Below are 25,937 nucleotides of genomic sequence, written 5' to 3'. Positions count from 1 at the left end.
AGCGCTGCCAGGGCTTATAACAATGATAAATACAAAAGTATAACAAAACTTTCCAATAATCAGTTTACCATGAACCATATAAAACATTCATTCATACATTTATGCATTAAATATTTCTTGAGGGTCTTCTAGGTTCAGGGCAATGTGATAGATATGGTAGGAAGGACAATTATGAATTCCAGAACCTCTCTGCCCTTTGAAAGTTTATTAAAAATTGTCGTACATACATGCATCACTCACCCAATATATATGTGTTTGGTACCTACTATGTACCAGTTACTTGTCCTGGGATGAACAAGTTGTTCCTTACGCTTAGGAACTTGTCATACTCTTGTCATCTCATGAGCGAGACAGACAAATAAATAGACAGGCAAATACAGTGTGGTGTTCTGAAGTGCTCTGACTGGGGAGAAGCATGGGGAAATCAGAAAAGGTTTCCAAAAGGACAAATAATAATGAAATATGACTCCTTTTCTATATTAATTCTGGCTAAAATTAAATCATTCTTCTCAAAATAATTAAGCAACTAATTGGTTTAATTTCAATCATGGGAGAGAGGTGGGATCAAGATGGTGGAGCAGGAAGACCCTGAGCTCACCACCCCCATGAACACATCAAAACTACAACCACATACAGAGCAACTCTCTCTGAGAACAACCTGAAGACTAGTAGAACGGCTCTTTTACAACAAAGGCTGTGAAGAAAGAACCCCATGGAGTCTGGTAGGCAGGGAGGAAAAAAGATCTAGTTGGGACCCACGCCCCTGGTGGGCGACCCAGCAAAGGAGGGGGATGTCACAAGCTCAGGGATCCTCCCTGAAGAGTGAGGGGTTTGAGCCTCACATTGATACCCCAGCCTGGGGTCCAGCACTGGGAAGACAGGCCCCCTTGGCTGGTTTGGAAACCAGTGGGGCTAACCAGTGGGCTGTAGGAAACCAAGACTCCACTCTTGAAGAGAGTGAGTAAGCACAGACTTGTTTGCTCCCAGTCTCAGCAGAGGCAGCAGATTGAAAACTGCCTGGTGCTCTGGAGGCCCTGTCTGACCACCCCAGCCTGCATCAAGCTCTTGCTCCAGCCCCTCCTGCTCCAGCCCTATCCCCCACCAAGGTAGCTCTGCCAGTGGACCCTGGGAGAAGACGCGGCCTGTGCCCTCTTCATATTCAGCTCTCCCACCAAAACCACTGGGCACACGCAGACTCACAGGGACACTCCCACACAGGGACATGGATTCAAGACTGGGATAGGTAACTGTTTTGCCTAACTTCATAGGGACAAACAGAGAAAGTCAAATAAAATGAGAAGACAGAAGAATATGTTCCAAACAAAAGAACAAGATAAAATCCTGAGAAAAAACCCTAATGAACAGACATTAGTAATTTACATGATAAAGAGTTTAAAGCAAGAGTCATAAAAATGCTCACTGAACTTGGGAAAATAATAGAGGAATATAGTGAGAGCTTCAACAAAGAACTAGAAAAATATTTAAAAAAACAATCAGAACTGACGAATACAATAACTAAAATGAAAAATACACTAGAAAGACTTAAGTCCTTACTTAAGTAAATTTAAGAAGACTGCAATTATATCAAGGATATTTTCCAACCACAACAGTATGAAATTACAAATCAATTTTGGGAAAAAAAATGGAAAAATACACATGAAGACTAAATAAGATGCTACTAAAAAGCCAATGGGTCCACAAATAAATCAAATAGGAAATTAAAAAATACATTGAGGGGAATGAAAACAGAAACATAACTTTCCAGAATCTATCTGATGCAGTAAAAGCAGTTCTAAGAGGGAAGTTTATAGTGATAAAGGCCTACCCCAAGAAACAAGAAAAAACTCAAATAAACAACCTAATTTTCTATTTAAAGGAATTGATCCTTTAGCCAGACTCATCAAGAAAAAAAGAGGAAGGGCCCAAATAAATAAATCAGAATTGAAAGAGACAAACTTACAACTGATATCACAGAAATACAAATAATCATAAGAGAATATACTAAGAGTTACATGCCAACAAATTGGACAACCTATAAGAAATGGATAAACCCCTATAAACACACAATCTCCTAATACTGAATCAGGAAGAAATAAAATATCTAAAGAGACCAATTACTAGTAATAAATTGAATCACTAACAAAAAATCCCAACAAAGAAAAGTCTAGGACCAGATGACTTCACAGGAGAATTCCACCAAACACTTTAGGAGAGTTAATACCTATCCTTCTCAAACTATCCAAAAAATTGAAGAGGACAGAACACTTCCCAGCTTATTCTATGAGCCCAGCATTATCCTGACACCAAAACCAGACAAAGATACTACAAAAAAAAGAAAATTAAGGGCCAATATCCCTGATGAACATAGATGTAAAATCCTCAACAAAATATTAGCAAACTGAATTCAACAATATATAAAAGGATCATACATCATGACCAAGTGGGATTTATTCCAGGGATGCAAGGATAGTTCAATATTGAACCTTGATTTGTGGATATGGAACCATTAACAAAATGAAGGATATAAATCACATAATCATTTCAACAGATACAGAAAAAGCATTTGACAAAATTCAACATCCATTCATAATAAAAACTCTCAACGAAGTTGGTATAGAGGGAACATATCTCAACATAATAAAAGCCATTTATGACAAACCCACAGCTAATGTTACACTCAATGGTGAAAGCTAAAATCTTTTCCTCTAAGATCAGGGACATGACAAGGATGGCCACTCTCACCACTTCTATTTAACATAATATTGAAAGGCCTAGCCTCAGCAATCAGACAAGAAAAAGAAATAAAAGGCATCCAAACTGGAAGTGAAGAAGTAAAACTCACTATTTGCAGATGACATACTATATACAGAAAACCCTTAAGACTCCACCAAAAAATGATTAGAATATATAAATTCAGTAAATTCAGTAAAGTTGTAGAATATAAGATTAATATAGAAATCTGTTGTATTTCTATACACTAAGAATGAGGTATCAGAAACAGAAATCAAGAAACAATCCCATTTACAACTGAATGAAAAAGAATAAAATACCTAAGAATAAATTTAGGTATCAAATAAAATAAATTAAATTATTTATAAATTTAATAAGGAGGTGAAAGATCTGTACTCTGAAAACTATAAGACATTGATCAAAGAAATTGAAGACAATACAAATAAATGGAAATATATCCTTTGTTCATGAATTGGAAGAATATTGTTAAAATGCCCATATTACCCAAAGCAATCTACAGATTTTATGCAATCTTCATCAAAATACTTATGACATTTTTCATAGAACTAGAACAAATAATCCTAAATTTTGATTGGAATCACAAAAGACTCTAAATAGCCAAAGCAATCTTGAGAAAAAAGAACAACACTGAAGGTATCATGTTCCCTGACTTGAGACTATACTACAAAGTTACAGTAATCAAAACAGCATGTACTGCCCCCAAACCAGACACACAGATCAATGGAACAGAATAGAAAGCTCCCAAATAAACTCATGCACATGATCAATTAATCTACGACAGAGTAGTCAAGAATATACAATGGGGAAAAGACAGTCTCTTCAATAACTGGTGTTGGGAAATCTGGACAACTACATGTAAAAGAAGAAATTAGAACATTTTTCTCATACCATATACAAAAATAAAGTCAAAATGGATTAGAGACCTAACTGTAAGACCTGAAACCATAAAACTCCTAGGAGAAAACATAGGCAGTATGCTCTCTGACATCTGTCTTAGCAATAATTTTTGGATCTGTCTCCTTAGGCAAGGGAAACAAAAACAAAAATAATCAAACTAAAAAGCTTTTGCACAGCAAAGGAAACCAACCAACAAAACAAAATAGCAACCTACTGAATGGGAGAAGGTATTTGCAGACAATATGTTCAATATGAGATTAGTATCTAAAATATACCAAAAACTCATACAACTCAACATCAAAAAACCAAAGAACCTGATTAAAACATGGGCAGAGGATCTGAATAGGCATTTTTCCAAAGAAGACATACAGATGGCCAACAGACACGGACAATGAGATATCACCTTGCACCTCTCAGAATGTCTATGGTGAAAAAGACAAGAGATAACAAGTGTTTTTTGAGGGTGTGGAGAAAAAGGAACCCTCGTATACTCTTGGTGCGAATGTAAATTGGTGCAGCCACTATGGAAAACAGTATGGAGGTTCCTCAGAAAACTAAAAAGAGAAGTACCATATGATTCAGCAATTCCACTCCTGGGTATTTATTTGAAGAAAACAAAAACATTAACTTAAAAACATATATACACCCCAATGTTCACAGAAGCATTATTTACAACAGCCAAGATACGGAAGCAACTAAAGTGTCCATGGATAGATGAATGGATAAAGAAGATGCGGACTATATATACAATAGAACATCACTCAGCCATAAAAAAGAATGAAATTTTGCCATGTGCCACAACATGGATGGACCTGGAGGGTATTTTGCTAAATGAAGTAGTCAGACAGAGAAAGACAAACACTGTGTTTTCACTTTTATGTGGAATCTAAAAAACAAAGGAAGAAATATAACAAAACAGAAACAGACAACAAACTAGTGGTTACCAGTGAGGAGAGGGATGGGGCGAGAGGCAAAAGAGGTGAAGGGGAGTAAGAGGTACAAACTATTAGGTATAAAATAAACAAGTTAAGGATGTAATGTACAGCACAGGGAATACAGTCAATATTTATAATAAATTTGTATGGAGCATAATCTATAAAAATACTGAGTTACTATATACCTGAAACCAATATAATAGTGTATGCTAACTATACTGAAAAAAATTGTTTTGAAAATTTCAAATCATGGGAAAAAAATTCTTTAAAGAGGAAAACCAAACTATTTTAGGAAATATATAAAGAATATTTATAAACATTTCAAATCTGAGTAGTTTCTAAAAGCAAATGCCTGTCAATTACTAAGTATTGACTGAATATGAGCTTAGAAAACAAGGAAACGTCAATTTTACATTTAGTTTCTTATTCAGGCCATAAATATTTACTAAGCATCCAAAATGTGTCAGGTATTGTGTTAACACCTGGAAGCACAATGTTGAACAAAAACATCCAATGCTGTTCACAAGAAGGTTCTAGTTTAGAGTTTAGCAGAGGGAACAGACACATACAGAAAAAAAGAAAGTGCAAACGTATATACAGATAACAATAAGACTTCAAATTCTTACCGGTAATTAAATCTGAAGGTATTCTATCAGTCAAGAAATCAACCACAAGTATTCGACTTGTTGCAAATATCACACCGCCTTGTGTGTACACCTCATAGCGATTGCTACTTGTGATTTCATTTGTTACTCGGCGAGGGAGATGTTCAACTCCTTCTAACTTCAGCTGATTGATAAAATACTCCTAAATTAAATCAAACTTGATTAGTAGACCGTTTAATAGAGGGCAGTTTTTATTAGGTTACCAGTATTTGTATTTAAAATGATATGCTGCTTTTTTCAGAGATCATGAACTTAATAATGAACATACAAACTAAATTACTGCTTTACGCTGATCAACCAAACAATCGACATTTATCTAGGGTTTTGTTTTTGTTTGGGGGTTTGCACTAAGGACTCATTGCACTTGAGATGTTACTAGCAGTTTAACGACAACAAAAGACTTAAAATCCTGAGTTAAAGGACTTCTGCTACCTAGAAAATAACTGCCCACCAGAGGCAACTTTGCAAGCAAGTGTAAATACCATGTAAGAAGATAACAAGGGAATCCTTTCCCCAGGTGGTGTTTTAGACTATTAGTTCTGTCCTGGTTCACCCTAGAGGGGATTTCATCATGTCAATGGGACCCTTGGTCCTTTGAGTTTGATACCACCTTTCCTGGGGGGCCCCGTGTTGTGCTAAGCCCTAGTCAAGCACTAGGGATACCTAGATGGATCAGTCAAGGAGTGTGTGGTCACTCTTCTCAGCTGGCATTTTCCTTCTGGCCATCTGCGCTAGATATCTAAGGGCTCATCAGAGTTGTCAGATCAAGCTGTGCCGCCTGTCACTACCCCTCAGCAAAGGTGTATCCCCCTTCTATCTTCCTCAGTGTTCTCCACTCTCCCTAACCCGGGTACCCTTCCCCAATACCCTCAGCTTCCAGCTCCCTTCCCTTCTGACCCTATGCCCCTCTTCCCACAGCCTGGGTGAACCCCCAGTCCCTCCTCTTCCCTACAGGGTTCTCCCCAGCCTCAGCGTCTCCTTTCACGTCTCCCCAATTCCCTTCAGAGATTCCTCCATCCCCATCACTGTTCCCTTTTAGGGACCTCACTCCTCTACCTCCAGCCAGTCCCTTAATACCCAACTTTAGGACTGCCTCGTTATTGCCTTCCACATCCTCCACCAGACAACCCACCCTCTTCAGAGACCTCCAATCCTTCCCACCTCCATGCTTCTCAAATGACTCCCCTACTCCTCTCAGAGACCCTCCAACCCTTTCAGGTCCTCGAACCCGTGTCAGGGTCCTGCCTCCTCCGTGGGACCCCGCCCACCGTCTCAGCGTCCCCGCACCCGCGTCAGGGGCCTGCATCTGTCTCAGGGACCCCTATTCAACGCCTTCCCGCCCGCGTCAGGGACCCGCATGGCCCTCAGAAACCTGGCCTCCCCGCCGAGGCCTGCGTCTGGCTCCGGAGGCCCCCAGCGTTCCCGGGGTCCCCTCCCCCAGCGCGGGCGGCCGCACCTCCTCGGCTGGCTGCGTGTTGAGCACCAGCACCAGGCACGCCGGGTGGCAGTGCAGCCGGAGGAAGTGGTAGAGGAGGCGGTCCGCGCCGAGCCCGCGGGCGCACACCACCAGCCCGTCCGCGTCCAGTAGTTCCAGCACCAGCTGCCGCTCATACTCCAGCAGCGGCGCCATAGCTGTCTCTCGAGCCGGCAAGCCCGGTTCCATGGGCGCCCTTCGGGGCCGCGGCCGAACGTAGCCGAAGAGAGCCGAGTCCGAGACGAGAGCGGGCAGAACACGGCCGAAGAGAGCCGAGCCCGAGAGGACGAGAGCCGGCCGAACGCAGCCGAAGAGAGCCGAGCCCTAGACTACGAGCGAGGCCGAACTCAGCCGAAGAGGAGCAGAGAGGAGCCGAGAGGAACCGAAGATTCGTAGAGTCGCGGGGAGGTGCTAGCGCTCCCAAAAGGTGTCTCTTCCAGGCTTCAGGCTGCGCCCCAGAGTCTTCAGTTATTTCACCTTGTCTGTACCTTCCATTTGAGAGTCAGGCGGCCTAGACCTAGACCTAGACCTGGACCTAGAACACAAGCTACTACAAATCGAGACAGGAGAATTAAACCCAAGGAGCTTAGTTCCCCGACCTTGACAATTGAAAAAGTTAATTGTCAATCTAAGGATTGCTCCTAGAATTTGGTAGCACCTGCTTCCCAGGGTGAGGTTTGCTCCTTTCTATTGCAATGGGCCCCTCTTTTTAAAAAATTGTGAATAAGCAGCATAGCTTACTAACTTTAGGCTCTTGTTTCTCTCGGAAAGTCTTGAATACAATTAGCTATGTGAAAAGTCGCAATCAGGTGTTCCAGCGGCCGCCGCGTCCCGTCTTCCACTAGGGGGACACCTTCGGTAGTGTTGGTTCTATACCTAGAAACGCCTGTTAATTTCACTAGAGGAATTGTTCTGTGTCGACGTCCCTTTTCCCCAATCTTCATTGTTAGAAAATTAAAAATGCTGTATAAGTAAGAAAAAATAAAAACCACTTATTATTCCATTACCCAGAAATAACCACTGTAACATCATGATATCTACACTTTTAGTCTTTTTTTTTTTTTGTATACAAAAACTCTCTCACCACACAGAATTCTTTTGCTGATGTAATAAGCAACCCTGACTTAAATCCCGGGTTTGTCACTATCATTTGACAAGCCTCTGAACATGATATGTAATATTCTTTTACAAAATCCTTTTATATGGCTGATGAGATTTCTGCAATGAGGATGTACCATACTTATTTATGCAGCTCCTTATTAGTGGACATTTAGTCTGTTTCCGTTCCCCCTGTCATATTATAAGTAATATTTCACTGAGTATCTTCGGACATAAATTCAACCATGCCCCTAAGATGCACTTTAGAATTGGTACTTACTAGGATAAAGAGAACAAACATATATAAGGCTTTTCATTATATTCATAGTGCCACATTGCCCTCTAGAAAGCCTGTACCAATTTACATTCACATCAGAAGTTTACAAGAAGATCTGTTTCTCTATGTCTTACTGCTTAATCCAGTGTTTTACACTTACATTTTGTCAAGATTAAAACAGTAGATAGTAATTCCTAAGTGCTGGTCAAATGGAAGAGACTGTCTGGAGGCATTCTCCATACAGCAGTTCCTATGAGACAGATGTGAATCCCTCCACTTTTGCAACTGAGAAATGGAGGCTCAGGGAGGTCATGTGACTTGGGCAAGACCACTGAGCTAGTTAGTGTATTTCTTAGATTTAGTTCAGGACATGATAAGTAGGGACTCAACATATGTAGGGTATGCATGTTGAAGTGACAACACTGAAATTCAAACATGATTCCGCAGCTGTGATATGGAACGTAATGGCTCTCCAACGATATCCATCTCCTAATCCCTGGAACCTGTGAATATATTACCTTATGTGGCAAACGGGACTTTGCAGATGTGATTAAGTTAGAGATTTCAAGATGGGGAGATTATCTTGGATTATCAAGGTGTGCCCAATGTAATTACAACAGTCCATATAAGGGAAGAAGAGAGACAGGAGGGTCAGAGTCAGAGAAGGAGATGTGACAAGAAGCAGAGGTTGGAATGATGTGGAAGAGGCCACAAGCCAAAGAATGCAGCCTTTAGTAGCTGAAAAAGGCAAGGAAATGAATTCTCCTGTAAAGCCTCCAGAAGGAACACATCCCTGCCAACCCATTTTGGACTTCTGACCCCCAGAACTGGAAGATAATGAGCTGTTTTAAGCCACGAAATTTGTGGTAATTTGTTACAGCAGCAACAGGAAACTAATACACAAACATTCACTATTTCTACTACACTGAGCTCTAAAGATGAAGTCCCCAGCTGGTGAAAACAAAACAAAACAAAGCAAAATAAAGCATATGGGAGTATATAATGAAACAATAATTTTGGAGGGTGCTTGGTCAATATATATAGAAATTAAAATATCTATATAGATCCATATACACATGATATTTACCCCACAAATGTTTATTTGGCACCCACTATGTGTCAGTAAACAAAACAGGTAAAATCTGTGCCACCATAGAACTTATATTCTAATGGGGGACTTGTGTATGAAGGTGTTTATTCATCATATAATTTTGTGAACTATCATTATTTCTCGGGTATTTCTCCTGAATTTCCAATACTAGGAGACTAGTCAAAACTTCTTCCTGCATCCCATAAGTGGGATATCATACAACAATTATAAACTGTAGGTGACAAGATACCCAATCCATGCTATTACATACTAAAAGAGTAATTTCAAAACGATGATGTATAGGATGGTCCCATTTGTTTAAAAAATCAGCCAACAGACATTATTTCCATATGACTGCATAGAAAAACTCTTAACAAAAGGAACTGCTTCTGGGGAGTTGAAATGGGTGGTTTGTGTAGGGTGAGATCTTTACATTTCAGTTTACTCCCTTCTGTTCTGTTTGACTTTCTTACCATGAACTTATATTGCTTTTATAATGAAAACAAAAGAAAAAACTTCCCAGGTACTAAATAAATACTTCATCAGCACTGCATAGTATTACCTAGTGAATTCTAGATTTAATATGTGTGTGCTGGCCCACAATGTCAAAACTTGGTATCTGGGGAAACAGACTTTTGTAAATTCTAACAGGTATCTAGACATTGTAGTTTTGTCCGTGGGCAAAAGTTTTCCACTTAAGGTAAAGGATTCTTTTTTTTTTCCTATGTCACTGTCACAACAATTCTTCAAACATTTCCTTATTTTTAGATTGTTCTGATCATCAGAGCCATCTCCCCTCCAGATCACTTCGCAAGTTTCAGTTTTGCCCACGACGACACAGCTCAGGCAGCGGTCCTTTGGTCTTTGGCATTGGGCTGGGAGTGAGATTAAGCATCATTTTCCTACTGACCGGAGGTAGAAAACAGCACACCTCAGTTAACCCTAGCTTGACTGCTGTAGGTAGGCTACTGTAATTTCTCTTAGTAACCTCAGTCTTTCACATACGTATGGGGAATGCCTACTAAATCTAGAGGCTGGGGAAAAGATAAAGAGAAGTTTTCCTAGATTTAGCTCCTCCGCTAGGGCCAGATCACCACTGGGCCTCTTAGAGCTTACTTGTGTGGTCTAAGCGTTCAGGCTGTAAGTCAGAAATGAGACAGGCCTGGGACCTGGTCCCAGGTCCCTTTGCTGCAGTGTTGCAATGCTTGCACCTGGACATACCTCTCCTCCAGCAACAAAATACAAAGAAACTATATGGGACGAAAAATAACTGCATGTATGCACAGTTAGGGCAAATTTTAGGATACAAAGAGACCAAAAAACCCAACTGCCACTTCCGAAGAGCCTGGAGCAAAAACAGGGTGTGGGAGCAAAAGCAGGGTACTGCGCATGGCCCTTGCACTCAGCATCACCAGAGGGGTGGGCAAAACACCTAAGCCAGCCCTCTTGCCCAATCCCTGGACACACCCCCACCCTCACCCCATATAAGGATCCAGCTCCCCCCCACCCCCTTGGGGAGCAGCAAGCAAGGGAACCCGTTGCTTGTTCTTGCTCCCCGCTGCTGCGCAGGGGCCCCAGTAAAGCCCTGCCTGAATTTCTTGTCTGGCCTCTGGTCAATTTCTATTGATTGTGGAAGGCCAAGAACCCTGGTTTGTATCAGAAAGACCTGGGCTTGAAAACCAGCACAGCTACCTACCAGCTGTGTGAACTATGTGAGTTATTTAACCTCTCTGTGCCTGAGTTGCCTCATCTTTAAAATGGGGCTGATGTAGAAAAGAATGAAATGATGCTATTTGCAGCAACATGATGGACCTAGAGATTATTATACTAAGTGAAGTAACTCAGACAGAGAAAGACAAATACCATATGATATTACTTATATGTGGAATCTAAAATATGACACAAATGAACTTATTTACAAGACAGAAGCAGACTCACAGACATAGAAAACAAACATGGTTACCAAAGGGGAAAGGGGGTAAGGGATAAATTAGGAGTTTGGGATTAGCAGATACAAACCACTATGTATAAAATAGAGGGCTTCCCCGGTGGCGCAGTGGTTGCGCGTCCGCCTGCTGATGCAGGGGAACCGGGTTTGCGCCCCGGCCTGGGAGGATCCCACATGCCGCGGAGCGGCTGGGCCCGTGAGCCATGGCCGCTGGGCCTGCGCGTCCGGAGCCTGTGCTCCGCAACGGGAGAGGCCACAACAGAGGGAGGCCCGCATACCACAAAAAAATAAAATAAAATAAAAAATAAATAAATAAATAAAATAAAATAAAATAGATAAGCAACAAGGGCCTACCGTATAGCATGGGGAAATATTGGGTTGGCCAAAAATTTCATTTGGGATTTTCCGTAAGATGTTACGAAAACGAACTTTTTGGTCAACCCAATATATTCAATATCCTGTAATAAACCATAATGGAAAATAATCTGAAAAAGAATATCTATATCTATATCTGAATCACTTTGCTGTATACCAGCAACTAACATAACATTGTAATCATTGTAAATCAACTATACAAAAAATAAATAAAATAAAATAAAATGGGGCTGATAATACAACCTACCTCATGGGGTTGTTGTAGAGATTAATTGAGCCAAAGAATATAGCAGGATATGAATATTCAACCAATTTAAAATCAGAAACTTAATGACAACTGCTTTAAGTGATCCAACCCATTCTAGGATCTAAGGCACATGTACTCCAAGGATGGAAACCAAACATTCTGAGGCTCCTCCCTGCCCTTCAATAAGGGGAAAGTAGCTTGTGGTTGCTAATCTTTTGGGTTCTGGCTTTAAAACACCTTAAGGATGATTGTGAGAGGAAAAGAAGATATTTGCATGGAGGAATGAAGAGGCTGTAGGCTCAGAACTTGAGGGAAGACTGACTGGGGGTGCGGGGAGTGAGGGGCAAACAAGGAGGTTTCTAGGTGGGGCCTGAAATCCTGGGACTGACTCTCAGAAAAGATGTCCAGCCCACTGCCTCGTGGGAAAAGGCCCACGAGGCCATGAGTCATAGGAACCTCCCACCCAGAGCCTACAGCCTTCCCCTCACCATTCAGTCTATATGTCAGGGGTGGGGTTTGCAATCCCAGCATACTGTCCATGGCTCAGCCAAGCTGGCTCATGAAATTAATCCTCATAAATAGAATTACAATATATCTGTGGTATTAAAATATCGTGGGGAAGGCAATTAGGAAAAGTAATGTCTTAAAAGGTAATGAACAAAAAGATTGAGAAGCACTGCTCTAGAACGTGCTTTTAATCATCACACAGGTTAGGACGGCCAGTCAGCTACAGAAGGCGGGCAAGTGACTTAACCATTGTAAAAATAACTAAGTGATACTTATTGTAGGCTTGCTACGTGCAGACACTATGGTCAGACTATTACATGCCTGTGCAGGGCATATCACTAAGCACCGTCCCAGCCCCAACTCACTCTGTTCTGCTCCTTCCTCCCCTTAGATGGGAGTGGGGGCTCTCTCCACCACCACGATCCACCTCCTTTGAGATCAAGGTGTCCTGGGGTGGTGTCCACTGAGATAACAAGGTAGGTACTGCTATGTTCACCTTATTTTACAGGTGAGGACAAGAAGACATAGAAGTTAACTAGCTTGTCCAAGGCTACCCAGCTAAGCATGGAGCATGGAACATAGTCCACTTGACTTCTAAACCTGTGTTCTTCACACCTACTGCATCCTTAGATGCTTGACACTGGAAGGCCTTGAATGCCATCCTGAGTTGTTGAGATTTGAACACGTGGCTCAGATGGTCCCCATCCTTTACACGCTTAAACATCCCTTTAACGTAAACTCAAAATACTCTTGGATCGATCCTTCAGGAAGACAGTCGGATTTTTTATGTCTGTTGGTTGGGACAATGCATTTAAAAAGTTACTATGAATTCAGCAATGCTTTCATATGACATTATTTCATATAGATTTTTGACTTATTAATTCCAACAGCATCTACAAACATTTGAAAAACTTTAGTATATGACCTCTATTACTGATTCTGTCTGTGGGCAATGGTTGGTACACACAGGACTGGGGAAGCAGTTGCAATACCTGTAGAGTTCTGCTCATGACCTAAGGTCTGTGGGAGATCCATTGGTGTGTATCACACGTATCAATTGTCTGAAAATGAAGTCATCTGCGTACTAATGCTGTACTGTTAAGTCCACTAAAAGAAGACAGTATTTGGTTGACTAATTTTTACTCATAGAAGCAGAGGGAGTTTAATCATTAAACTAATCTTTTCTCTTGGAAATAAGGACTTTTGATGGCTTGTAATTAAAATAAAAATATTATTGTTGTTTTGACAAGCCATTCATCATTAACAGAAAAGGAAAAAAAAAGTAAGAATGATGTAGAACACAAAAAGCCATTACTTGCCCCTCTTTGCAACAAGTAGCCTTTTGTGAAAATGGTAGTGGTTCCTATGGATTAGCAATTAACCTTTTGTAGGGATTTAGGAGGAACCCCATGGAGGCTTTCCCACGGGGAAAATAATGCTTAAATCCGGCAAGTTTTGTGAAGTGTGTTTTTCCTTAATTTTGGAGACATTCTTTTTCCCTTACTGCACCCTCTGTCTTAGAAAGCATTCTGAGAAGAGGCAGAGGGCAGTGCAAAATAAAAATTCAGGGCATCTTGTTAAAAAATTGAGAATTTCAAGATGGTGACAGTAGAGCATTCTACCAAGCATGGGGCCTTCCTGAGCCTGTGTGACTGTACACGCCTTGGAACTGGCTCTGGCAAAGAGGTTTGACCTTGCAAATGACAATGTTCTAAGAGTTATCTGTCTTTGTTAGTAGGCACTGATGACTCTGCTGTTGTAATCCATTTGCCTGATTTGGAGTTAGTCTTGTGGGGGAAAGCTGGGCTAGTGATGGGAGGGGCCATTTCCCTGGGGACCTGTTCACAAGGGTCTTAAAATGTAGACTTTTGATGTTTTCTCCAAATGTGGTTCTACCTGCAGTCTTGTAGAAGAGGGAAGGGATGATAGAAGAAGACATTAAATTTGGGTCTGATTATTGGACCACATTGCTTGTAGCGACCTTTGACTTAATATTAAAAGGAAATAAATCATGTAATTTTATTGTAGGACCTTGTCATTGGGGTGGGGCATGTATACAGACTTAATTTTGTAATTTATAAATAATACATAGCTCTCATTTTAAGCATACTTGCAATAATACTATGATTATCCAAAAATCCCAAATAATAATATTTTACTGTAAAAAATCCCCCCCAAACCCTGTGGTTTTTTATTCATCAAAAACAACTGATTCGGGCTTCCCTGGTGGCGCAGTGGTTAGGAGTCCGCCTGCCGATGCAGGGGACACAGGTTCGTGCCCCGGTCCGGGAGGATCCCGCATGCCGCGGAGAGGCTGGGCCCGTGGGCCATGGCCGCTGGGCCTGCGCGTCCGGAGCCTGCATGCTACCTTTTGTGTAAGATAATTTTTGTGAATATAGATTTATGCTTGAATATACATAAAAAAATCTGGCAGGATATAAGAAACTAAGATAGTTGGTTTTCTGTTGAAGGAAATTGGACAGTTTGGATTCAGGATGAGAGGGAGGTTTTTGTTTTTCATTGTTTATCTTTTAATTCTTTTTGCTATTTTGAATCATATAGTTTTAAAAAGTATTAAAAATTAAATAAAATTAACAAATAAAAATGTAATTCAATAAAAGATAAATCAGTTATTATACATTGAACTAAATTTTGGGGTTAAAAGCATTAATTTATTAAATAAATGAATCTAAATTATTTGAAAAAAAATCCCATTTTGTCATTTCTTCATGGCCTGGTCCTTTCTTGACCTCTGATATGCTTAATTTGGAGTTTGCTTCTTATATTTTTCTAAGAAATGCCATCGGGTGAAGGTACTTTCCCAATACAAAATAGGTTTAGGGAATTCAAAGCTGGCTCATTTCAAAAGTAGAATTGATTGTTATTTAACATAAACCTAATCAGGCCTAGTTTTGCCTCCACAGGGAGATATGACATACAGCATTGACATTTGGAGTGAGAATGATGTTTAGAAGTCAAGACAAGTGCTTGGAATAAGAGAAAGGAGGAAATAGTATGATAGTTGTGTATCATTTTGGTGGGAGAAATGAGATTGTGAATAGCTTATTCATGGAGATTATTCTTTAGGACTAATAAATCAAAAGGTTGTTTCTTTACCCAATCTGGAAGAAAGAATAAATGGCATTCTTTCTCTTTTCTCTCCTATGCCACTTCCAGATAAATCCTTGAATTTTTTAACCATATCAAATTTTATCATACACTATAGTCAGTGCAGTGGATGCTGTGGTGTGCTTCCTCATACTCCATTCAAAGCAGAAATATTTATTTCCTCCTCTGCTGGAAATGTTGGAGGCCAACAGTTCTCATCTGAGTTTCTAAGTCTTGCTCTCAGCTGAAGAGAGCTGCCTCATCCCTTCTCCTTCCTGGGGCTAGCCAGGTATGATTGGAATGGATATATTAGGTGTTTGCGAGAGCCCCACATTGGTTCCCTGGCCTGTGGAGTAAAAACTACCATAGTGGGAGCAGGCCAACAGCAAGTGTCTAAAATGACCCTTCTCTCTCACTTCAGCCAGAATAGTATATAAAAAACAATATTGCAGGGGTAGCAATCCCCATCATATCTTCATTTAATTCACTGGTCTGTCCCCTACAAAAGTCAGATGAATCCTGGTAGGCGAGAGTGGATACTGCAAACTCAACAAAGTAGTAGCCCCATTTGCAGCGTGGGATGCTTTTGAAACCTACCTGCAAATTCTTTGACACTCTTCCATCAAGAGGTGCTGTTCAGATCCCCTGTCCTTGAATCTAGAGAGGGCTTTGTGACTATCTTGATGATTAAAAATGTGGCAGAAGTGATTCTGCTGCGTGACTTCCAAGGTTAGTTTAGTAAAGGCCATGTTGGTTTCTTTTGGGACACTCACTCTGGGAGCCTTCAGTTGCCATGTAACCTGTCTGGCTACCCTGAGTCCACCATGTCAAAACACTACTTTGAGAGATGGGTGAGAGAGAGGGAGGAGAGGGGAAGAGATAGAGAGAGAGAAGGGAGGGGAAGAGATAGAGAGAGAGAAGGGAGGGGAAGAGATAGAGAGAGAGAGAGAGAAGAGAGAAGAGAGAGAGAGAGAGAGAGAGAGAGAGAGATTGAGACTTGCCTGAGCAACCTTGGATGTTTCAACCTGTAGCTATTTGAGTCATCCAGCCCAGGGACCAGACATATGAGTGAAAAAGGCTTTGTGATGACCCTGACCCCAGGCACTGACTAACTGTAACCACATGAGAGACCCTGATTGAGAACTGCCCACCTGAGCTGATCTGATCTCCAGAATTAGAGCAAAATAAATGCTTGTTATTGTTTTAAGGCATTGAATGGTTTGTTACAAGTAGGTAGCTGGAACATAGCTGCTGTGCCAGATATGGTATCTTTTGCTGGAGGAGATCAATATGTCCTCAGGTACATGGCATGTGACTATTGATGGAAGAAATGTGCTGATTTTCACCCCTATCAGAAAGGAGGACCAGAAACAGTTTGCATTTACTTAGGATGGACAACAGTATACATTTATTTTCTTGCCCCAGTCTGATCTTAACTTTCCTTCCCTTTGTCAAAATATAGTCCCAAAAGTCCTTGGTCATCTGGACATCTCATAGAACATCCTATTGGCCCACTCTACTGATGACATCATTGACATACCAAATGGGCAAGAAGTGGCAAGTACTTTGGAGGCGGTGGTATGCTATCTATGTTTTGTAGCCTGTTTGGGCTGCTATAACAAGATACCACAGATTGGGTAGCTTATAAACAACAGAAATGTGTTTCTCACCGAAGAAATCCTTGGGTGTCTTTTGATACTCATTGGCCCAATTTTGATGGCAATTTTGGTTGGCCTGAGAAACACATGTGACCAGGTGCTCAGACTCCTCAGATAAGAGGGTCTAGATTGCTCCACCAGATAAGCCACCTTGACCTGCAGAGGTGCTAGCCATGGGTGAGGGGAATCTAGAATGGCTGGTTGGAGGAGGGGGCATAAAGAGAAGCAGTTTTTGCCCTGGGACCTGCTTTAGTGATGGGGGCCATAGTTCATCACATTAATTATCCTGTGGAAATTTGCCCCAGGAAAAGAGACCCAACAGAATCCTGGAGAAGCTGCTCACAGACTTAATTATGTGAAACACATGGATCTGACAAGGGGTAGACCGTAGTGGATACTTTAATGTGCTGACCAGATCACTCCCTTCCAGGACTGAAACATTCATTCTCTCAGCTGCTGGGAATATTGGCAGTTGTAAGTTCTTGGCTGAGTTCCTAAGAATTGCCTTCAGCTAAAAAGAGGTGCTTTGCTCAAGATTACTCCATGGCTCTTTACAGGGGTGGCCACAACTAAGGACTGGTTGATGCAGGGGTCTGAAGTTCTCTTGCCTCAATTCAGGTCAACCCAGCTCCAGAACACCTTATAGGATCAGCTGAGGCCTTTTTTGTGACCGCATCACAATTCAACTCCTTTTGATCAGTCTTGCTTTCTTTACTTCCTTATAGGTGTTGAGAACACCCCAATGAATTTCCTGTATGGAAATCTTTTTCTCAAAGTCTGCTTCCTGGAGAATCTGACTTGTGACAGACAGGAAATGCATTTACCAATTATTAAGCACATTTTAACATTATTATACATATGTTTAGTGTACAAAAATGGGAAAATACAGAACAGTAAAAGGAAGAAGAGAAAAATTAACCATAACTATTTTTTTGTAGATAGCTTTTGCTTTTATTTGAATGATATTATACTTATCATATTGCTTTTCACCTAACAATATAATTTGAAGATCAGTGTAAGATAGGTGCTTGAGGGTGAGCAATTGAAAATGATTCTGGTTTATTAAAAAGCAGAAAGCTTTTTGTTGAAAGCTATTCCGTGGTTCACAGAATTGCCAGGAAGCCTAGAGAATCAGGTTACTAAGAACAGAAACCAGGGAAATTAGGGACCAATACCATAGGTAGAGCTACTCCCCAGGAGGATTATGAACCACTGTGGCCACCACTGGATGATGGACACATTCTCCTCGGTCTCTGTTTCTTTGTATCACTTGTTTCAAATCTAAAGCCCAAAATGGAGATGTCTGTCCATATCCCCAGCTGCTAGGATGTGGCAAAAGTGTGTAAATGGCCTTTTCATGGTCTGTAAAGAGATGTGACAGCCAGTCTCTGTCTCCTAGAAGTTCCTTTTCCTGCTTCCATCCTGTCTGTTAGAGGCTGTCCTCACATGCTTGGTGATCACTGGCTCGCTGTTAATATTAAAGAGTGGGGCACCAAAGGGATGACTGAAAGCTCTGTGTGTGTGAGTGGGGCTGGTGGACTAATTGGTTTCATTGAGGGATCTCCGTACTTCACCTTCTCTAGGTCTTTCCTCTTGGGAAGTGTTTTTTGGAAGAAGGATCCACCAGGTTTCTACCTGGGGACACATGAGTCTGGTTTCCAGAGCTCTGGGACTTGGCTGGGAGGTTTCTGCAGAACAAAGTTTAATAATGGTCATGCCTTGCCTTTGGCTTTAGTGGAACTGTTTGTTTCCATTTTAAGATGTTTCTTCTGGTCTGGGGTAGTTTTCATACATGTTATTTCTCCTTTTTAGTAGTTTATTTAAATTCTGGAATGGACGTTGGATTTTATCAAGTATTCTTAAGCTTCTATTGATATGATCATATAATTTTTTTCCTTGATTTATTGAAAAATGTTGAAATTTAGATTTCCTAGTAACAATCCCTTCTTGATTTCCATAGGCATTTTAGCTAATTGGATAACAGCACTTTTGGAAAGTCTATAACAATGTATCTGTGTAACCATGGTAGCCAAAAAGAACCTTCATTCCAGGAGGTTCAGCCCAATGTACTGGCAAAAGCACAGGCCCTGGAACCAGAGAGCCGTATCTTTGAGTCCTGCTTCTGCATCTTCCTAATTATATGGCTGTGGCAAATTTCTTGATCCTCAGACTTTTCACCTGTGAAATGGGTATACAGAAATGAAAGTTAACTCATGGAAATGCTTTGAGGATTAACTGAGTTAATCTGCTGCATAGACAGAGCTCAGTAAATATTAGGGAAAAGATATTTTTGAATGAAGTGTATACCTGCAAGAACAGAGCAACTTGGTAACCATAGATGTCAAAAGACAGTGTGGAGGTAGTTTTGTTAGTGTGAGCTGAAGCTTCAAAGAGCTATATTTCATATCAAATCGTTAGCACTCTGAGAAAGTACACATTTCTCCCCCAGTCATTTTATTCACCACACATTTTATTCCCAACACCAGTTGCATATTAAAGTATATTATTAAAATTAAATAAAGAATTATATTTAGATGAAACTTTTCCTTGTTTCTTCCTCCAGAAAAATTACTATGGTTCCAAGAAAGAAGATTGCAAATAAATGGAAATTGAATATTAACTTTTTGGGTGAATTTATTTTGAGTAAGCATTAAATCCAAGGGAAGGAAGTGAAAAATAGACTTACGGATTCAATTCAGTTTAAATATAGATGCATTTTAGATTATATGTGTATGTATGTATATATATTGTATTGATCTATATGTAATATAGATTATGTATAAATATATATTACAGATCTATCTAGATCAATATATAATATCTATATAATATATACTGTAGATCAATGAGTTTGAGCTTTGTCAATATGTAGCACATACAGCATGTGTGAATATAGCTGCAAAAACTTATTCTTGATCTGTGTGCATATAACAATTAGTATGCTTTATTATTTTTGTTCTAATTGACTTGTGTAAATACAGATTTCCACCTTGATGAAATCAACAATAAGTTATGCAGGCTTTCTCATCTTTTCATATCCTATTCCCAAATATAACTCCACAAATATAGATAGTGTTTACCATCTTTTGGGATGTGAGCAATTGCTTGTTTATTTTGATGAAGGAAATAAATTACCTTCCCATAATATTAGTGTGAGTCCCTAATCTCATTAGGTAAAGAATTTCAAAGACTCCAAAATGATTCAAGACTAGTTAATAGCATCTTAATTATCTCACATCATTTTAGGAAATACAAAATGTCCCTCTGGGGTGTACTTTGCCTTGGTAGGAATAATGACTGATGAGGGTTTAGAGAATGGCTGTGCAGTTATGTAGCAAATTCTTCAAAAAGAAATACATGTGACGACTCAAGTCAGATCTGTTGACTGGACCCTGGAGAAGTGGCTTGTTGGAGGCGAGAGGGGAAAACCCTGGTTACCAGGAGGAAGAGGGATAGTCGTTAGGGACAGGGTGGAGAGGGCCAGATGAACTGGCCTTCTCTTTAATAAAGCCACACTGGCCAGTTCCATTCTCTGGGAGGAATTTCGCTTACAGGATTAGGAGAAGGAAAGAGTGGGGGAAAGGCTGCCTAAAGTTGAATGTGGAGGAGGTGAACCATGTTTTACTCAAACTCTGAGCCGGACAGGCACACCACTGACACCAGACACAATGGCTTTGACATCGCTGCTCATCACCACAGATGGGCAAGCACATAAGAAAAACCAACTGGTATATGAACGAATATCAGATTTCAAAAGAGGGGGATCAAACTCAACAATCAGAACAAAAATTGCCTGGTGAGCTAGAGGTGCTGCAAGAAATGGGAGAATACTCAATGTTTAGAATTTTTCTAAATTATGTTTTACCACAATTCTTTGGAACATTGCATTTGTAAACATTATATTTGCGGGTGATCTTAAAGAGGAAAGAGGTGGAGATTGGGAAGGATTGTATGGAGAAAACATACACAATGGATAAATTAAAATCTGTGATGACACAATCATGTATTTATAGGTTGTCTATTGCAGAAAATGGAATCAGTGAAGGGGGAGACATGCTCTAAAATTTCTCCCAAAACTCAGAAGAAGAAGATAAAGACATGGACATTGACTTAAGAAAAGATAAAGGAAATGTAGGACAGAGGAGAAGAATGAGAAGAATTTCAGAAGGAACAAACAGTAAATAGAGAAGGAATATTTTAAATAAATAATAGAAGATACTTCGATTTTTAGCTGAATAAGATTTAGGTATTAAATTTATGGTTTACTAAGCATGGGCAAAAATAGACTAATGAAAATAGACTAACAAAGAGTATAACCCATACAGTATTGACTCTAAGAGGGTTTCATGCTTGATATTTTTCAGAGGTGTCGATAGAAGGGTTTGCAGAATGATGACACTACTGCCATATGGTAGACAGAAACTGTAAGGTGAATCTTGATTCCAGAGGGTATAAAAATGCAAAAAAAAATTCATCTTTAATCAATGAAATAGGCTAATCTAGTGAAATGTTAGCATTTTAAGGAGAAGAAAAAGAATATGAAGAGCACTACTTATTAAGGAAAAAAGATAAGGTTAAGATTTTTCTTATCTGCAAACCAATGATCAAAGACAATGGAGCAACTTGCACAGAACTTGGAGAGGATGAGATATTGCATTAAGATCGTGATACCTGCCTCCTCTGCTGTTCATGTGAGAATGCAACAGAAAGACATTCTCAGACATGCTCAAGATGTATACCCTTAACATACACTTCCTGAAAATAATTACCTGCCATCATATTTCAGACAACCAAAAAATGAATCAAATTAAAGAAACCAAATATGTGGAATTCATGGTATAAAACAATTGGTGGCAAATAATTAAATTACTAATGCTTACATTAAATCTAAATAATTATTGCCCATATTACAACACAAATATTTTTAAAAAATCTTCAAAGTGAAGCATGTAACGTATAAGTGTGTTAATCAGAGCTCTTCAGAGAAGCAGAACCAATAGGATGTGTGTGTGGGTGTGTATATATATATTTATTTATTATAATGAATTGGCTCACCTGATTATGGAGTCTGGCCAGGTTCAAATCTGCAGTGTGGGCCAGCAGGCTGAAGATCCAGGAAAAGGAATGGTGCAGTTCCAGTTTGAAAGCAAGCAATCTGGAGATCTGGAAGAATCGATGGTCCAAATGAAGTCCAGAGGCAGTCTGCTGGAGAATTCCCTCTTACTAGGGGGAAGGTTGTTCTTTGTTTTCTAGTCAAGCCTTCAGTTGATTGGATAGGGCTCACCTACATTATGGAGGGCAATCTTTTTACTCTATTGATTAAAATGTTAATTTTGCCCAAAAACAACCTCACAGAAACACCCAGAATAATGTTTGTCCAAATGTCTGGGTACCCATGGCTAAGTGAAGTTGACCCATAAATATTAACCATCACAATAAATGAAAGTTCTTTAATGATCATAACCAAGATCTAAAAGGAGAAATTGTATCCTTAAAACTGGGAAATGTTAAGGAGTAGACTGAAGGAAAGAAGTGTATACAGTGGTATGCTGGCAAACCAGATCTCCAAAGGTAGAGGTAGGAAGAGGTGTGTCCACTCAGCTCTGTGAGCCGGTACAGGATGCCTCCAGCACAACCTGTCCATGCATGTGTGCTTACGTGCTGAATTCTCACCTACTCTATCTCTCTTCCATGCTTCATTTTTGTTTGCATTTTCCTGATAGGTCTTCCTCAGTTACTTTACTCTTCTTTTCCGATATATATATATATATATATATATATATATATATATATATATATATATTTTTTTTTTTTAAGCAAAATAGAGGGTTTTTTTTTAAGCAAAATAGAGTTTTAGTTTTTAAAATCTTATTTGAAATTCCTGTTCATTTGACAGGGAAATTTAACCAATTTACTGTCACAATAAACAGGTTTGGTCTTATATCTGATATTTTGTTTTATGGTTATTGCTTTTGTGCTATCTTTCAAAAATATGGATTTTCATTGCTTTTCTTTCTTCTTCTATATTCTTGAGCGTTTTCCAAATTTGTTCTCTATAGCACAGATTTCTAGTGTCCTTTATGCTTTAAGTTATCTTCAGTGTGGATTTTAATTCTTCTACTAGAGTTTAGATTTCTTTGAGTTCTTTTTTTAAAATTTCATATGGCTTTTTTTCTTTTGAGGTTCCCTACTTTTGTTTTATAGAGGATTTTTGATTCCTTATCTATCTATCTATCTATCTATCTATCTATCTATCTATCTATCTACCTATCAGCTAAGGATAAATGTAAATTTACTTGCTATTTACCAACAAGTATTTAAAAAAATTCTTTCCATTTCTTTTAGAAAATCACTTTTAAGTTATGCTTTTTCTCTGAGCCTTTAGGGTAATATTATCTTTCCTTACGTTTCAGTGCCTTTTTATAGGCCTCAAATGTGAATCATAATTTTAAGGAAGCAAATCTTTGCATCATTTAACTAACTATTCCACCAAAATATTGCTTATGAATAATAAGATCTGTGATATTTTATGGCAATGGATTATGGGTCCCAAGTTACAGAGGACTCAAAAGAAAGTATATTCCGTGCGTTTTTTGAATTTCCAGAATAAAAGTAGTTTTAAAATAACTTATGATCTCTAGAACTTATTCTCATCTACTGAGAAGAAAGTATAGACATAAGAGGGATTATTAGAAATTTATATAGATGGAAAATATTTGGTATAAAAGTTACCTCATTTTGGTAGTAATGTTTTATGAAGTTAGAAAAATAAAGTTTTATTTGAGGCTTCCCAATACCCTACTGAAAGTTTGATACTTTAATCTTAATTCATAACACTTTGGGTTTTAATGACATAAAGAAATTTGGATATTTACAAATTTGTTTCTTGGAGAACTCTCAAAAAAAGCCATGCTTTTTCATAGTTGTCCTGCCTCTTCCCACCTTTCTCAGCAACAGTGAATTTTAAGTGCATCAGTACCAGAAATTTATGAATATACAAATATCTATGCTCACACATCAGACTTAGCAAATGCCTTGAAAAAGCGGAACAACTTCATATGATGTATGCAGCTTTCCAAATGTTTGTTTCTAACACTTAGGAACAGTCTTAGAAGGCACATACATTTCAGGCACCAGGAGTGAGAAACACCTGCTGGTGTAGGAAGAGCCAGAGATACTTTATTTTGACTTCAGACCAGCTATCAATATTTGACAAAAGCACCTGTGCTGAGAATTAGTCAGATTCTGCTCTCAGGCACCGTGATGCGTGAGTCTGCAATGGTAACTCCATCTGGTGAGAGTGTGCAGGCAGGGTGTGCTTGATTAATGGGCTTAAATATTAAATATCATTCTTATATATCTGGAGGAATTTCTGCCAATATGATCTAGGTGAATGTGACCTAGAAGTTCCTCTTAATTTGCTGCTTTGGGGTAGCTCAGTGTCTAAAGTGGCAGTGTGCTCTGGGGACAGAACATGGACTTCAGTCATGTAGATCGGACTGAGGTCCAGCATTGCCTTAATTAACCACGTGACCTTGGGAGGTCATGTAGCCATCATTTATTAAGCACTTTGCCTTCAGTCAGATTCCCCAGAAGCAGACCCTGGGATGAAGATCGCTGTGTGCATCAGCAAGAATTCAATCAGAAAGGCAGAACTACAAAGAGTAATATGGGAAAAAGAATTTATTATAGGGTTGAAAAGTGGGACAACTGAGAAATTATAACCAGGAGCAGTTTCTTCTCAGTCGCTGTGGCCTTATCTGTAAATTTGGGATAATAAAACCTTCCTCTTTTTTGTTGTGAGGGATGAATGAGGAAACATGCTAAACAGCACAGAGTGGGTGCTCAAAAACAGCTAAAGCAAGTTCTAGGCAAAACCATTAACTAGATCAGTGGCTCCCAGAATCTCATTTTACAGACTGACACAGTAACTTTTAAAAATGGGGAAAGTTATGGGCAGGTGCCAATTTTTAATTTTGCCAGCTTAGGACATTAAATAAGCACTTACTAGCTATGATCACCATCATTTTTTTTTTAATTAAGATGTTTGGGGGTAGGAGTTTATTAGTTAATTTATTTTTGCTGTGTTGGGTCTTCGTTTCTGTGCGAGGGCTTTCTCTAGTTGTGGCAAGCGGGGGCCACTCTTCATCGCGATGCGCGGGCGTCTCCCCATCCCGGCCTCTCTTATTGCGGAGCACAGGCTCCAGACGCGCAGGCTCAGTAGTTGTGGCTCATGGGCCTAGTTGCTCCGCGGCATGTGGGATCCTCCCAGACCAGGGCTCGAACCCGTGTCCCCTGCATTAGCAGGCAGGTTCTCAACCACTGCGCCACCAGGGAAGCCCCGATCACCATTATTTCATAAAAGGAAAGACATTTTAAAACCAAAAAATGTAAAGCCAATCATTATTGTCAACCTAGCAATAATGACGGACCATACTGTCAATTTAGCTTTACTGTGACATGTTCCTTATTTTTTCCCTTATACCACACAGGCCAGTGGACAGTGTCATGGACAGGCTGGTGCACAGGTGCATTTTGAGGAACAACTGAACTGAGTAGCAACCGCATATAGTCTCCTCTCCACTTCTCTGCATCCTTTATTCCTTTCTGCTTCCTCCTCATAGGTTTTCAAGAAATCTATTGCCTTCCCTCCACGCACCAAAGGTATTCCACTGTGGTAGTCACTATTTCCCATCCTCCTGCTCTTCCTGGGAAACTAAAAGACTACATTTCCCAGCCTCCTCTGGTTGATAAACATGTGACTAATTCTGACCAATGGGCTGGAAGTATAAATATCATCCGTCACTCCTAGGTGAAAGCATTTAAGAGCCACTGTGTGATTCTCCATCTTCTTTCTCCCTCTGTAGTGAAATGTCTGTTGAAGTGGAAGTGCCACAGATGGAAGCA

The 25,937-nt window shown here is 39.8% G+C and overlaps 1 protein-coding gene across 2 annotated transcripts in view; it reads right to left on the bottom strand.

Annotated features, from left to right (window-relative positions):
• ERCC4 (ERCC excision repair 4, endonuclease catalytic subunit) overlaps nucleotides 1-6,925 on the bottom strand; it is a 34,878-nt gene extending 27,953 nt beyond the window's left edge. For both annotated transcript variants that reach the window (XM_028499029.2, XM_007108461.3), the window contains exons 1-2: nucleotides 6,705-6,925; nucleotides 5,210-5,390 (exon numbers count right to left, since the gene is read on the bottom strand). In XM_028499029.2, the coding sequence (XP_028354830.1) occupies nucleotides 5,210-5,390; nucleotides 6,705-6,911 (388 nt within the window). In that variant the 5' untranslated portion in view covers nucleotides 6,912-6,925. The remainder of the gene's footprint in view (nucleotides 1-5,209; nucleotides 5,391-6,704) is intronic.
• Between the last annotated feature and the right edge of the window lie 19,012 nt (nucleotides 6,926-25,937).

Source organism: Physeter macrocephalus, chromosome 14 (genome assembly GCF_002837175.3).
Source record: "Physeter macrocephalus isolate SW-GA chromosome 14, ASM283717v5, whole genome shotgun sequence".
Classification (NCBI taxonomy): Eukaryota; Metazoa; Chordata; class Mammalia; order Artiodactyla; family Physeteridae; genus Physeter; species Physeter macrocephalus.
Note: the sequence above shows the minus strand (reverse complement) of the source record. Positions and strands in the feature narration are given on the sequence as shown.